At 44.6% G+C, this 16,722-nt stretch overlaps 1 protein-coding gene across 1 annotated transcript; it reads right to left on the bottom strand.

The window, feature by feature from the left end:
• Positions 1–1,828: 1,828 nt before the first annotated feature.
• LOC125534278 (disease resistance protein RGA2-like) lies at positions 1,829–14,008 on the bottom strand. Its single transcript, XM_048697541.1, has 6 exons — positions 13,980–14,008; positions 9,273–9,608; positions 3,702–4,032; positions 2,645–3,659; positions 2,388–2,503; positions 1,829–2,332 (listed from the first exon to the last, which is right to left on the bottom strand). Exons 1-6 carry the CDS (start codon positions 14,006–14,008, stop codon positions 1,829–1,831), a joined length of 2,331 nt encoding a protein of 776 aa, XP_048553498.1.
• Between the last annotated feature and the right edge of the window lie 2,714 nt (positions 14,009–16,722).

The raw sequence follows: 16,722 nt of genomic DNA, 5'->3' as shown, positions 1-16,722 counted from the left end.
CCTTCCAGTGCCCTCAACTGTTCAGCGGCATCTAGACCTTCTGCAGTTACTCACGCCTGTCCTGCAGTTAAACACATGCAGTTTCAACAACAGAAGCTACATCATGATCATGAAAACTGGTGACAAAACGAGTAGTACTATGAACTTTGAATAGCTCAAGAAACATACCTGATTCAGGACTCCAAGACTACCCAACTTCGGCCCATTTCCTGTCAGCTTCACATATGAGATTTTATAATCAAACTATTAGCTGCTTCCTTCTCCCAGTGCAATTCATCTGTATGAAGTTTGGGGAACGGCTGAAACTGCATCCACCAAGCAGCACCATTCTTGCGTGTGGCAGAAGACTGCCTCAGTCAACCACAACGTTCCCCAAACTCAGTATGTTGCTTCCAAGGAGATTGATCTACAAACCGAAGCACCATCACTAGTTATGCAAGTTTAACATTTAAACAGTCAGGGGCAGCAAATAAATCCCAGGAATCACATGAAAAAAGTAATAACACAACTTGAAATAGACCAAAGTAGTGCTTAAAAAATGACTCTGGTTCAGGGAGCAAAACATTATCTGACAGTGCTTACTACTCCCTCCGTTCCTAAATATAAGTCTTTGTAGAGATTTCACTAGATGAACTACATATGGAGCAAAATGAATGAATCTACACTTAAAATACATCCATATACATCCGTATGTGGTTTCTAGTGGAATCTCTACAAAGACTTATACTTAGGAACAGAGGAAGTAGAATGACAAGAGAAAATGACAAACTTGACATTCCATTTAATGTTATACCAATATGCTATGGACAGCATGATAAACTAGTTTTCACTATTAATAGATCCTAAAAGATAACGTCATTGGCTGGGGGACAAAGCATTCTTTTGAGACGAATAAATACATTTTTGACTTGTGTTTACTTCAGTGAGGAAAGAAAATGAAAACCTAATAAAGGTGATTTACTTATAGTAAATGTTATACTGAGATCGAACAACATAATAAGCTAGTGTCAATTATGACTGAGTTTCAAAACTGCACATGACCTTCAATGCATTACCAGTAATGTAACATGTTGCACACATTCAGACTTCCAGCACGAATATGCATTACCTGTGCTGTAAAGTGTTGCAGACTATTCTTGTGAAGATCTTATACACCATCAAATCTTCATGGGCTTTGGACAAAATGTAAACACAAGTAGCTACAAGCCTACCAAAAAAAATACATGAACACCTGAATGACAAGGCAATAGAAATTAGGAATGTAAGAACACTTGGTACTGACAGCAATGTAGTAGTGTAAGAAAAAAACTGATAACCTCAATATCAGTAGCTCAATCCCAAAGCCTCATTTATTCCATCACTATGCCATAGTGATACTTTGATTGTGACACCCAAAATAGGGAAGTCGACTACCACGTCTTGATGAATGACAATAACCCAAATTTAAATGCAGAATATGAAGAAGACTATAAAATCAAACAAACACCTGCACACAGAGAACCATACCAAATGGTGATCACAGATTGTGTTGATAATTACATCTAAGAAAGAAAAAGAGACCTGTAGAAGGCATTTGCTGATAATTGTGTTGGATTCTCAATTTATGTTTTATTTTAGATGTACAGGAAAGAAAACGGCTGCCACAAGTCATGCATGTACCACAGATGTACTCACCAGATGTATGGAAAGAGCAGAGCAATACGAGGCTCGAAATTCCAAGGCATTGTCCTGCACAGTGGATGGGAACAAATCGAAGTGTTATTAAGCAGGATTGCAGGAAAAGGGCAAAGTGAAAAAACACAAGAAAGTATGTTTGTCCTACCTTGGGTCAGTCTATTTTGACATATAGGATGGTTTCCTCTAACCCCCTGCACTGCTCTTTCAGCTCAGCGTTGCAGCACCGAGAGACATCTAGCTCTACCAGGTCATCCGGGAGGCCATCGTTGGGCAACGACGAGACAGCTGGGCAGAAGCGGAGCAATAATTTGTCGAGACTGGTAAGCTTGTGCAGCCCTGCAGGGAGTTGCTGAAGACTGTGGAAACACAAAAACTTAAGTTGCTGGAGCGAGGAGAGGAGCTGAAGGGCGGCCTCTTGCTTCTTGCTGAAGCGCTTCATCCCTTCAGACCCTATCCCACCAAGTTCCAGCTTGGTGAGGGAGGAAGATAGGAAGCTGCAGATAGGTGCACTAAGAAGTCCCCTGGCATCATCCGTGCAGAGCTCCTGCAATGTGGATGAAACAGGCTCCCGCCAGGGATTGGGAACCCAACCAGCAAAGAACCTATGGCTTCCAATGACTTGTAATTCCTTGAGCCGGCCACAGGCAAGGAGAAACTGCAAGCTGTGACATTTCAGATCCTCTCCGCAATACCACAATTCTCCGCAATACCACCAGTACCAGCTCTTGGGACTCGCAGATGACCAACTCCTGAAGTGAGTCAAAGAGATGAGCTGGGAAGAGCAGCACCCCTTCATCCTCTTCCTCTTCTGCTGCTCTTATTTCATCTTCATTCATCTCTGATTCAGCCGATGTTGTATGTCGCAAATCCACCCCCACTACCAAGTGTTTTATGTTTTTACAAAACCTTATGTCCAATTTGGAGAGATTTGGGAGGTGAGGGATGAGATCTGTCAATTCCTTCCCACTATTACCATTTAACTCCCACATCGTGATAATCTCAACTGGGAGCTGCCATTCCACATCACCCTGACCTCCTAGTGGTCCAACCAGACCATTTGATTTTCTTACAATGAATGTCTTTAGCGAGGTTAGCATCAAGAGGTGCTTCAACTCCAGAGGCGGGCACCTCTCGAGTTTCAGCTTCCCAAGACTAGTTTCTTTATCAAAAACTAACACTTGGTCGATGCTATGCAGATCACCCTCTCCGATAATTTCCAATTCTGCTCCATTGGATGATTTTGAGTACGCTAACTCCTTTAGCATCTTTATACATTTCATCTTGACAAAACAAAGACTTTCCATCCAGGAGATGGGAATCACTGGCAAGAATTCGGGACAGTCGCATACCTCAAGCTCTTGTAGCTTGGGGAACCAATCTGGGGAAACAATGTGTTCTAAGAAAGGCAACCCCAATAGTTCCGGGCACTCCCGAATAATCAGAACTTGCAAAAGAGGGAACATATGAGCATCCGGTGGCAACAAGTCTCCACTAACGGAAGACTCTTGTTCAGCCGGGTAAACCCAATTATCAAAACTTCCTAGGCCAATTAGTTCAAGCTTTATTAGCATGCAAAAGCTTTTCTCTATAGTAAACTCCTTCGGCTTGTCAATATGCTCCAATCTTAGTTGACGAAGATCCCATGCCTTCCCTAAAGAAGGGAAAACTCCCCAAGAAACACAATAAAGACTAAGAGATTGTAGAGCATCAACAGCGAGCTCATCACCTAGCCATGTTGGGCAAGAAGGGCCTCCATGCCCTCTAATGCACAACATTTGAAGATCTCCATGCGGTCGAAGGTTCTCAAGAACCATTGCTTCCACACCAGGCTCAACAGTAGATCGATCACTATCCCAGTCCAATGTTAACTTCCTCAAGTAGTTTTTCTCTATCAGTTTTGCTTGAGCTGCTTCGTCTTTTGTATGCACTTTCTCCAGGTTGTAGATGCCAAGCTCCCTTAGCTTGGTCAAATGCTCTAGTTGCTTTAGTTCAAATCCTTCACTCTTTTTATTGACCTGAAATACCTTCAACTCTTCCAAGAGTTTAAGTTTTCCCACATTATAAATATGAGAATGAAGATCCTCATCGCTTGGGGTATAATAATGGCACAATTTTGCAAGGTTGCTCATGTCTTCAGGAAAATCACAACTGCCATGCCATGACTTAAGATCTAGAACCCTTAAGTGATAAAATTTAAGGATGCCAAGTGGTAAATGCATCTGCCACTCATTTGTCCCTAGACACAGGAATCCTAGACACAGGAATCGTAGGTGGACAAGTCCTGAAAAGTTATGTAACATGAATTCCACGTGATATGTCATGTCAGGCAAATAAAGAACACGAAGAGCATTTCCTGTTGGGGAACGTAGTAATTTCAAAAAATTTCCTACGCACACACAAGATCATGGTGATGCATAGCAACGAGAGGGAGAGTGTTGTCTACGTACCCTCGTAGACCGAAGCGGAAGCGTTGACACAACGTAGAGGAAGTAGTCGTACGTCTTCCCGGTCCAACCGATCCAAGCACCGTTACTCCAGCACCTCCGAATTCTTGGCACACGTTCAGCTCGATGACGCTCCCCGGGCTCTGATCCAGCAAAGCTTCGGGGAGGAGTTCCGTCAGCGCGACGGCGTGGTGACGATCTTGATGTTCAACCGTCGCAGGGCTTCGCCTAAGCACCGCTACAATATGATCGAGGTGTAATATCATGGAGGGGGGCACCGCACACAGCTAAGGAACGACCACGAAGATCAATTTGTGTGTTCTAGGGTGCCTCCTGCCCCCGTATATAAAGGAGCAAGGGGGGAGGCCGGCCGGCCCTATGGGGTGCGCCAAAGGGAGGGGGGAGTCCTCCTCCTAGTGGGAGTAGGACTCCCCTTTCCTAGTCCAACTAAGAAGAGAGAGGGGGGAAGGAAAGAGAGGGAGAGGGAGAGGGAAAGAGGGGCCGCGCCCCCCTCCCTAGTCCAATTCGGACTCCTCATGGGGGGGGGCACCTCCTGGGCTGCTGCCCTCTCTCTCCCCTCAGGCCCACTAAGGCCCAATACTTCCCCGAGGGGTTCCGGTAACCCCTCCGGCACTCCGGTTTTCTCCGAAATCACCCGGAACACTTCTGGTGTCCGAATATAGTCGTCCAATATATCGATCTTTATGTATCGACCATTTCGAGACTCCTCGTCATGTCCGTGATCACATCTGGGACTCCGAACAACCTTCGGTACATCAAAATACATAAACTCATAATGAAACTGTCATCGTAACGTTAAGCGTGCGGACCCTACGGTTCGAGAACAATGTAGACATGACCGAGACACGTCTCCGGTCAATAACCAATAGCGGAACCTGGATGCTCATATTGGTTCCTACATATTCTACGAAGATCTTTATCGGTCAGACCGCATAACAACATACGTTGTTCCCTTTGTCATTGGTATGTTACTTGCCCGAGATTCGATCGTCGGTATCCTATACCTAGTTCAATCTCGTTACCGGCAAGTCTCTTTACTCGTTCCGTAATACATCATCCCGCAACTAACTCATTAGTTGCAATGCTTGCAAGGCTTAAGTGATGTGCATTACCGAGAGGGCCCAGAGATACCTCTCCGACATTCGGAGTGACAAATCCTAATCTCGAAATACGCCAACCCAACAAGTACCTTCGGAGACACCTGTAGAGCACCTTTATAATCATCCAGTTACGTTGTGACGTTTGGTAGCACACAAAGTGTTAGTAATATACACATCAATAACATGTATATCACATATACCTTTGTTCACCTTGCCATCCTTCTTATCCGCCAAATACTTGGGGCAGTTCCGCTTCCAGTGACCAGTCTGCTTGCAGTAGAAGCACTCAGTTTCAGGCTTAGGTCCAGGCTTGGGTTTCTTCTCCTGAGCAGCAACTTGCTTGCTGTTCTTCTTGAAGTTCCCCTTCCTCTTTCCTTTGCCCTTTTTCTTGAAACTAGTGGTCTTGTTGACCATCAACACTTGATGCTCCTTCTTGATTTCTACCTCCGCAGCCTTTAGCATTGCGAAGAGCTCGGGAATTGTCTTATCCATCCCTTGCATATTATAGTTCATCACAAAGCTCTTGTAGCTAGGTGGAAGTGATTGGAGAATTCTGTCAATGACGCTATCATCCGGAAGATTAACTCCCAGTTGAATCAAGTGATTACAATACCCAGACATCTTGAGTATATGCTCACTGACAGAACTATTCTCCTCCATCTTGCAGCTATAGAACTTATTGGAGACTTCATATCTCTCAACCCGGGCATTCTTCTGGAATATTAACTTCAACTCCTGGAACATCTCATATGCTCCATGATGTTCAAAACGTCGTTGAAGTCCCGGTTCTAAGCCGTAAAGCTTGGCACATTGAACTATCGAGTAGTCATCAGCTTTGCTCTGCCAGACGTTCTTAACGTTGTCAGTTGCATCAGCAGCAGGCCTGGCACCCAGCAGTGCTTCCAGGACGTAACTTTTCTGTGTAGCAATGAGGATAATCCTCAAGTTACGGACCCAGTCCGCGTAATTGCTACCATCATCTTTCAACTTTGCTTTCTCAAGGAACGCATTAAAATTCAACGGAACAACAGCACGGGCCATCTATCTACAATCAACATAGACAAGCAAGATACTATCAGGTACTAAGTTCATGATAAATTTAAGTTCAATTAATCATATTACTTAAGAACTCCCACTTAGATAGACATCCCTCTAATCCTCTAAGTGATCACGTGATCCATATCAACTAAACCATGTCCGATCATCACGTGAGATGGAGTAGTTTCAATGGTGAACATCACTATGTTGATCATATCTACTATATGATTCACGTTCGACCTTTCGGTCTCCGTGTTCTGAGGCCATATCTGTTATATGCTAGGCTCGTCAAGTTAAACCTGAGTATTCCGCGTGTGCAACTGTTTTGCACCCGTTGTATTTGAACGTAGAGCCTATCACACCCGATCATCACGTGGTGTCTCAGCACGAAGAACTTTCGCAACGGTGCATACTCAGGGAGAACACTTTTACTATGATAATTTAGTGAGGGATCATCTTATAATGCTACCGTCAATCAAAGCAAGATAAGATGCATAAAAGATAAACATCACATGCAATCAATATAAGTGATATGATATGGCCATCATCATCTTGTGCTTGTGATCTCCATCTCTGAAGCACCGTCATGATCACCATCGTCACCGGCGCGACACCTTGATCTCCATCGTAGCATCGTTGTCGTCTCGCCAATTTTATGCTTCTACGACTATCGCTACCGCTTAGTGATAAAGTAAAGCATTACAGGGCGATTGCATTGCATACAATAAAGCGACAACCATATGGCTCCTGCCAGTTGCCGATAACTCGGTTACAAAACATGATCATCTCATACAATAAAATTTAGCATCATGTCTTAACCATATCACATCACAACATGCCCTGCAAAAACAAGTTAGACGTCCTCTACTTTGTTGTTGCAAATTTTACGTGGCTGCTACGGGCTTAAGCAAGAACCAATCTTACCTACGCGTCAAAACCACAACGATAGTTTGTCAAGTTAGTGCTGTTTTAACCTTCGCAAGGACCGGGCGTAGCCACACACAGTTCAACTAAAGTTGGAGAAACTGACACCCGCCAGCCACCTGTGTGCAAAGCATGGCGGTAGAACCAGTCTCGCGTAAGCGTACGCGTAATGTCGGTCCGGGCCGCTTCATCCAACAATACCGCCGAACCAAAGTATGACATGCTGGTAAGCAGTATGACTTATATCGCCCACAACTCACTTGTGTTCTACTCGTGCATGTAACATCAAACCATAAAAACCTGGCTCGGATGCCACTGTTGAGGAACGTAGTAATTTCAAAAAATTTCCTACACACACACAAGATCATGGTGATGAATAGCAACGAGAGGGGAGAGTGTTGTCTACGTACCCTCGTAGACCGACGCGGAAGCGTTGACACAACGTAGAGGAAGTAGTCGTACGTCTTCCCGGTCGAACCGATCCAAGCACCGTTACTCCGGTACCTCCGAGTTCTTGGCACACGTTCAGCTCGATGACGCTCCCCGGGCTCCGATCCAACAAAGCTTCGGGGAGGAGTTCCGTCAGCACGATGGCGTGGTGACGATCTTGATGTTCAACCGTCGCAGGGCTTCGCCTAAGCACCGCTACAATATGATCGAGGTGTAATATCGTGGAGGGGGGCACCGCACACGGCTAAGGAACGATCACGAAGATCAACTTGTGTGTTCTAGGGTGCCTCCTGCCCCCGTATATAAAGGAGCAAGGGGGGAGGCCGGCCGGCCCTATGGGGCGCGCCAAAGGGAGGGGGGAGTCCTCCTCCTAGTGGGAGTAGGACTCCCCTTTCCTAGTCCAACTAGGAAGAGAGAGGGGGAAGGAAAGAGAGGGAGAGGGAGAGGGAAAGAGGGGCCGCGCCCCCCTCCCTAGTCCAATTCGGACTCCTCATGGGGGGGGCTCCACCTCCTGGGCTGCTGCCCTCTCTCTCCCCTCAGGCCCACTAAGGCCCAATACTTCCCCGGGGGGTTCCGGTAACCCCTCCGGCACTCCGGTTTTCTCCGAAATCACCCGGAACACTTCCGGTGTCCGAATATAGTCGTCCAATATATCGATCTTTATGTCTCGACCATTTCGAGACTCCTCGTCATGTCCGTGATCACATCCGGGACTCCGAACAACCTTCGGTACATCAAAATACATAAACTCATAATGAAACTGTCATCGTAACGTTAAGCGTGCGGACCCTACGGTTCGAGAACAATGTAGACATGACCGAGACACGTCTCCGGTCAATAACCAATAGCGGAACCTGGATGCTCATATTGGTTCCTACATATTCTACGAAGATCTTTATCGGTCAGACCGCATAACAACATACGTTGTTCCCTTTGTCATCGGTATGTTACTTGCCCGAGATTCGATCGTCGGTATCCTATACCTAGTTCAATCTCGTTACCGGCAAGTCTCTTTACTCGTTCCGTAATACATCATCCCGCAACTAACTCATTAGTTGCAATGCTTGCAAGGCTTAAGTGATGTGCATTACCGAGAGGGCCCAGAGATACCTCTCCGACATTCGGAGTGACAAATCCTAATCTCGAAATATGCCAACCCAACAAGTACCTTCGGAGACTCCTGTAGAGCACCTTTATAATCACCCAGTTACGTTGTGACGTTTGGTAGCACACAAAGTGTTCCTCCGGTAAACGGGGGTTGCATAATCTCATAGTCATAGGAACATGTATAAGTCATGAAGAAAGCAATAGCAACAAACTAAACGATCAAGTGCTAAGCTAACGGAATGGGTCAAGTCAATCAGATCATTCATCTAATGATGTGATCCCATTAATCAAATAACAACTCTTTGTCTATGGTTAGGAAACATAACCATCTTTGGTTAATGAGCTAGTCAAGTAGAGGCATACTAGTGACACTCTGTTTGTCTATGTATTCACACATGTATTATGTTTCCGGTTAATACAATTCTAGCATGAATAATAAACATTTATCATGAAATAAGGAAATAAATAATAACTTTATTATTGCCTCTAGGGCATATTTCCTTCATTTCCTTCCCCCAAAAAATCACCAAATATCTTGGCAAAACCTTTATCCATTTCTCCAAATAACATCAATGTTTGCAAATGTTCAACCTTCAATGATGTCTTCAATTTTTCCAATTCACTCTTAATGTTTTGAGAAGACACTGCATTATATTCACCCAAGTTCTCTGTGCGTATAGACAAGTGGTGGGTGGATGGCTGAATATCTACTGGCCCAACATCAGAGAAATGTAAACTAAGACAATCATGCGATGCAACCTTCAATGCCAAATCATGCAATAGGTCATGCATAACATAATGCAGACCATCACTGGTTTCCTCTTCTCTGAAAAATCCATTGATAACACTAGTAGAAAAAGGGTCAAACGTGAAGCACATTAGTGCCGGTTTGAATTTGAGCCGGCACTAATGTGTACATTAGTGCCGGTTCCAACGGCTAGCCGGGCCGCTTTCATTAGTACCGGTTCGTGGCGAACCTTTAGCACCGGTTCGTGCCACGAACCGGTACTAATGAGAGTGGTGGCATGATGTTGTCAGTCTGGGGCCCCTCCAGCACCTTTAGTACCGGTTCTTGGCACGAACCGGTACTAAAGGTCGTCCTACATAAACCCTTCGTCCACCCGAGCTCGCTCTGTTCTTCCCCTTTCCCCTCTCCTCTCTGTTCTTCCCCTCTTCCTCTCGAGCTCATCACACATTTTGCCCAAAATTTGTCAAGATTTGAAGGCCCCCATCCATTCAAATGATCACAAAGGTTAGCAACTTTGTCCTTTCATCTCTCATTGCTAGATTAGCTCTTGCAATGCTTTATATAGTGATTAATTTGTGAGTTTAGTAATTTGGGAGGAAATATAGATATGTGCTAGTATTTGATTTATATGCAATTTGAGGTCAAAAATAACACTTAGTTTGCATATGTAGGTGTGGTTTACTTAGTGCCTTCTAAATCTCCGTCTTAACCACCGTCGATCGCCCGCACCGTCCCGTCGCCGGCACCACCTTGTGGTGAGCCTCTTGTTCATGAAATTTTATATAAAAATTGATGTTTGTGTGATTTGGATATATAGTTACTCGTATAATTATCTTACCCGTACGTTGTTTGTTATACATAGTGCCATGGTTTTGATATCCGTCCCCGTCGGCCCTCGTCCTTGTTATGATTCGGATGTGGTATATATATTCTCTTTTAAAACTAGTTGCATTTCGTGTTTATGACAAATTATGCCCATCAAATTGACATAGATATTTTTTCTAGGAGGTATGTGAACCGGAAATTTCAACCGACCCTATTGTCGAGAGGTTAAATTTAGTTGAAAGAGAAAACGAGTACTTGAAAGAAAACTTGAAAAGAATTGAGGGGGAGAAGATGGAATTGGAGTTGCATGTTGCCGATGTCGTCAATGATCACAAGATCAAGATGGAGAAAATGCGCTTGAAGATTAGAAATATTAGAAAATATGCCATCGATAGTGAGGCTTGGTATCATTATGCTGTTAGATCAATTGTTACCTTAATTGCGATCTTGATCGCATTTGTTGTTGCATTTAAATGCTCTAGCCAGAGAGTTATTTGTTTGTTGCATTTAAGTGTTGTATGAACTTTATGTATGAACTTGTATTAATTTGGTCTATTCGGTGTTGTGTAATGAAGATGAGCCGACAATGGATGTACGATGACCGATGCTCTCCCCAGTTCATTGAGGGCGTGCATACTTTTCTGCTTGCGGCTAAGGCAAACAAGCGGGCGGATGGTTTTATGCCTTGTCCATGTGCTGGCTGTAAGAACGGTCACAATTACTCTACGTCAAGAACCATTCACGTCCACCTGTTTGAGTCCCGTTTCATGCTCCACTATAATGTTTGGACCAAGCACGGAGAAAGAGGGGTTATGATGGAAGACAATGAAGAAGAAGAGGACGACGACAACTATCCTGGCCATGGGTTCCCTGAATACAATGATACAACAATGGGGGAAGAAGCTGAGCCGGTAATGCGGGAAGAAGCTGAGCTGGCAATGCGGGAAGAAGCTGAAGAAGAGGCATCAGATGAGCCCGTTGATGATCTAGGTCGGGCCATTGCCGATGCAAAGAGAAACTGCGCAAGTGATTTGGAGAAGAAGAAGTTGCAGCATATGTTAGAGGATCAGAAAAAATTGTTGTACCCGAATTGCGTAGGTGATAAGAAAAAGCTGGGCACCACACCTTGCACAGTTCTTTTAGGAAGGGGGCGGCAGTTGACATCAGAGAGTTGTAATTTTATTTCAAGAGAGAGAGAGAGAGAAGTAGAGAGTTGTAACTTTAATTTTAACTGAGTCTAGCTGAAATATGTAAAAGGTGAATCATTGCGAGACACTTGCTTGGCTAGTTTCGCATGTAAAAAGTTGAGGGCGGCAAATAAATCCCAAGCATTAATCGAGATCCTGATTCACTGTTGACTGATCAGAACAAAATGCACTGCTTTGCATTGGACAGCCGCGGGAACATAAAAGAAAGACCTCACAGCACTCGGAAACAAAGATTGCACAAAGTAGCGCTCAGACTAAACAAAGAGCACCAGGGCTGCCAAGACCAGAGCCAGCCAGCCAGGACAGTGAGGACGGGGGGACTTGATGTAAACATTATTATTTGATCTATAAAGTCTTTTTCCCGCATAAAACAGAAGAAGAAAAGTAGTATATGAGTGATTCCTCAAATGTAGTAGTAATAATTGGGCTAGCTGCACTTGTCACACGGATTCCTTCAGTATCAAGGTCTCAACTAACATACTGGTAACTAACTGAAGGAGCCTCAGTTGTGGTGCCCTTGAATCTAGTGATCAAGCTCAGGCCGGAGGGGCCAGTGACCTGCTTCAGCGAAAGATGTGTATGCTCGTCTACACATTGCCACCAGCGGATCTGATCAACCGAGCTAATCACATCGCATCCTGTGAAGCAAATCCAAGAGTATAAACAAGGCTAGGCCGCGGGTCTGGCGCTGGTGGCATTGTGGTGTTCAAGGCGCTGGGCAGCACAAGCAGGCCACTGAGCACAAGGACATGCCATGTGAATGAACTTGGTAAGCGAGTGTTAAAAAGCCGGGCACCTAGACTCGGGTTGGTCATATTATACTTGAATTGGCACAGGGCCTCCCTTGACGTATGGTGGGCCGTGGGCATTACTACTTAATTTCCGGGGACGCACGCACCAAGAGAGAAAGACAGACAATATGACGGACGGAGACCAGCAAGCAAACAAGCAGTGCAAGGAACCTGGTGGGAATAAACACAAGCAACTGCCGTGAAGGGCAGGCAGATGAGAGATGACCTTGTGGGTGGGGCTTGCTTGCAGTTCCAGCGGACCGGACGGAGGAGACCATGCCGGCCGGGGAGCAGAGCAGCTGGACGGGTAGACGAGGCGCCTTGGTCCTTGCCCGCCGTTTGACGTCTCCTCGCCGTCGCCGCCGTCTGAGTGGGTGGGCCACTCCGGTGCTGTCACTGTTGACACCGATGACACCAAACAACCCCTAGCCTAGATGACATTTTTCCACAAAAGCAAGTGAGGCATTGAGATTTTTTTTTAACAAGACTATTCTCTGTTTATTACTAGTTAACATAATGGAAAATACAACTGGTCTTGCATAATTAAGAGTATCCTTAATAAAAAAACTTGACACTAGTGCCTTGCACCCCCTTGGAGAAATCAGAAAACACATAAACTTATGCCTCGATGGTCGCTAAGACACACCTTACAGCAAACGACACCAAACAAACCCCGGGCTTAGATGATGTTCCGCACAAAAGCACATGACACAGTGAGAAATTTTATTTTTGAACTAGCTATCCCCTTTTCATTACTTAACATAACAGAAATACAATTAGTCTTACACAAGAGCTTGAACAGGGGGCAAGAAAAGGAGAGATCGAGTTTAAAGCACTTCCAGAAAACCCATTATGCACACTCGCAATCAAAACTTGCATTGTGGGTTAAAAAGCTGACAACACAACATATAGGCTAGAACGTATTATAGTGGTGACAAAATATGCACAACATAACAAAGCTGACCGCAATTCCTCACATCAAAAGGCAACATCGGTTTAGACAAGATGAAGCTCTGAGAGCCCTCCAACGCAATCGGTTCGCCGCAAGGGAATCCTTCATAGTGTTGCACATGCTCATCAAATTGATTGAGCTGGGGCAAAGCAGCTCCGCACTGGTCCTCAAAGCATCATCGGTCCCTATCTTCTAGATACCTGCCTAAGACATCAGTGAAGTGCAAGCAGAAAAAACTATCTCAAAGGAGGTTTTAATCATCTTTTTTCTCAAATACATGGAAATAAGGTCAAGTCACTCGCATCGTCTCTAGCCATAGCCCATAATGATCACCAATATTCTATATGTATATTTTCATCCCACATTTCTCAGCCCACGTCGCTTCTAGTTCACCTTCCTTTCTCTTCATTAAATTCATTTTTATTTACAAAATAGAAAAAAAAAGATATGTTTTGTTAAAAGGACCTTGAATCTATCTATTTTAAAGGTTCAGCAAAAGAACAAAATACCCCAAACATAACAAAAGCTACATTGAGGCCCCAGGAACACCAACAAAGACTGACCACAAAGAACGAGCTGCCCACCCGTTGTTACCACCACTCCCTTATCAAAGCCGCCCTGACCTTGTCGATGACAACCAATAAATCTCCATTCACATGCCCCTAAATAACGCCCCGGAGTCACCATTGTTCACCTTCCTTTCTCTTCATCAGATCTCGCCATTGCACGCGCACGATGAGAAACCCGATCATCATCGCCCCCAAGGAGATTGTAGGAATTTACACTTAAGTTCCATCGACTCCATCCAGATGAACGAACTCGAGGAAGACCAGAGTCCAGAAGACTTAAGTCAAAAAAGAAGTGATGCCATTCATCCGGGTGCAAGGACTAAGAAAATCTAAGTCTAAACTATTAGCCCAAGTCGAGGCACCAGGTTTCCCCATGCCGCCACCAACAGACGGAGTGGCAGAAAGAGTGAAAGCGAATCCATGGGATCACTACCGAAGTCTGGACGAAAGAGTTTGCCCTAGCCACTGCTTACGAGGGGAAGGGTTGACAATGACCATCACACACACACACACACACACACACACATTTTCAACTGGGCTGAATTTTGTTTTTTACAGCTTACAAATTACATTTTTTTGAAAATGAAAATTCATGGATCCGTAGTGAACACATACAAATTCTCTGGGTTTTTTGGCAGATTTGAAAAGTTGACAAAATCAGAAAACGTTAAAAAAAATCTGAAAGCTGTTTGCAAATTTAATAAATGTTCATGGGTTAATATTCAAAATTTTGAAAATATTCATGGATTATGAAAAAGTTCACTATTTTGAAAAATTGTCGTGATTTTTAAAAACATTCATGGATTTTAAAAATGTCGTGAATTTTGCAAAATCATTGAAGAGTTAAAAATGTCAAGAAATTTTAAAACTAGTGGGAAGATTTTGCTTTCTCGTGCATGCGCAGCCCAGCGTGTTGCTATTTTGTCCCTGTCTTGTTGACCCGAGTAAACTGCCTCCATCTTGGCAGCCACCGGTACTGGGTAGTGCAAAAATTAATGTCAACGGAGCAGTATCGAGAAGGGGGAGGCATGGGACAGCAGCAGCGATTTGCAGAGACGTGTTTTTCTGGAAGCATCGGCGATGGTATTCAATCACATTAGTTACAGACCCCCCTACACTTGAAGCTTTGGCTCTAAGGGAAGCTCTGGCACTTTCTGATGATCTTTATATTCGGCGCGCTCATATTGCCTCGGATTGCAAGGTGGTAGTCGATGACATAAAGCATGATAGCCGCGCTTCTTATGGTGCGGTTTTGAAGGAGGTGTTAGATAGATCGTCCTCCTATATTTCTTGTGATATAGTTCATGAATTTAGGAGCTCAAACTTTGAAGCTCACAACCTAGCGAAACATTCCCTTACTCTTGGATTGGGCTGCCATGTTTGTTTAGGCCATCCAGGAGATCTTTCCTTCGTCCCTGTAAACATTGTGACGGGTTAATAAAGTTTCGCAAGGTTGTCTAAAAAAAAGAGTAAACTGCCTCCCTGCGGACGCAAAGCGTCTTCATCTCTGAATCGCTGTAGTGGAGGGAATATTGTTGATCAGGTACAGTGGCTAAATCGCTCTCGGCAAAGATAAAATCGTCCTGAGAGAACTGAACCATCAAATTCACAGCCAGGACACAAAGCCCTTGACTCCACCGCGCCTCCTCGACATTCGCACACTGTCAGAGCTTCTTCTTATATGCGTCCATTGGCATACACCACACCATACCCGCCATGGTGGCCGTGGCGCAGTCGCCGCTCTGAAACCATTCGGCATCAAGCTTTTCTGAACCGGACTGGTTGCAAAGGCCCCGTGTACTGCAACTTATATTTCATCATATCTTATGTTAGCTAGTTAGAGCTGACAATCAGAGTAAATAACAGATCACGATCAGTGTAACTGTAACCAGAAGGAAAGGTGCGCCGTTATAACTCCGAGACGTAAATATAGGATGATGACGGCAATGATAATATACTACTCCATCCGTTCGGAATTACTTGTCACAAAAATGGATGTATCTACAACTAAAATACATCTAGATACATTCATTTATTGGACGAGTAATTCCGAACGGAGGGAGTACATAGAATGTCTAATAACATGTGGTGACCGACCAAAAATCATCTTCTCCTTGCCATTTTTATGAATGTACGTACACTTGAAAAGGGAAACTTCACAGGTTCGACAACTGCATGATGAAGGCCTCATGGCAAAATTGGACTGGAATGGGATGACTCTGCTTCTAATCTGCACCCATTCCATACACCACTACCAGTCTACCACCTTGGTCATCTTCCCATAGCCGATCGACACACAGTGCTACCCAAGTCTGCTACACAAGATCCTACAGTCGATGGCCAAGAAGCGGCTCATCATTTGAAGAGCATCTTGAGCTGCTCGATGGTGCAGAGTGCAGCGAATGGTGCTCATCTCATCTCCTCTCTGGTGATGATGACATCTTGGAACTTCACTGCCTTAATTTGGCCATGATCGACGCCGCGTGCTCCAGTAAGCAGGCACACGGAATAGCATTTTCCAAAAAACAACTGAATACCAGGACCTCAAGCAAGCCAGATGAGATGAGCAGCATTCTTTCTTCTGCTCACAAGAACACAAGCTGGCCATTTATTTCACCAACAGGCAGGCAGCTACGTACCCTCCGTTCCATGCTCACATCTGCAGATACATGGCTGGTGAATTTAGCTGATTACAGTACACATATAATGTCCCTCTACTCAGAGCAGAAATGAATAATCCCTTGTTACCTTTGCAGTGCCAGTTTTGGGTAATAAAAAGCTGTCAGCTGCATCATCCGGTATTTTGGGCTTGAGCAAATGACAATCTTGTTTGTTACTTTGTCATTATGACCTGCACAGAGGAGTTGC

Source organism: Triticum urartu, chromosome 2, assembly GCF_003073215.2.
Source record: "Triticum urartu cultivar G1812 chromosome 2, Tu2.1, whole genome shotgun sequence".
NCBI classification, from domain to species: domain Eukaryota; kingdom Viridiplantae; phylum Streptophyta; class Magnoliopsida; order Poales; family Poaceae; genus Triticum; species Triticum urartu.
This window is presented reverse-complemented; position numbering and strand designations above follow the sequence as displayed.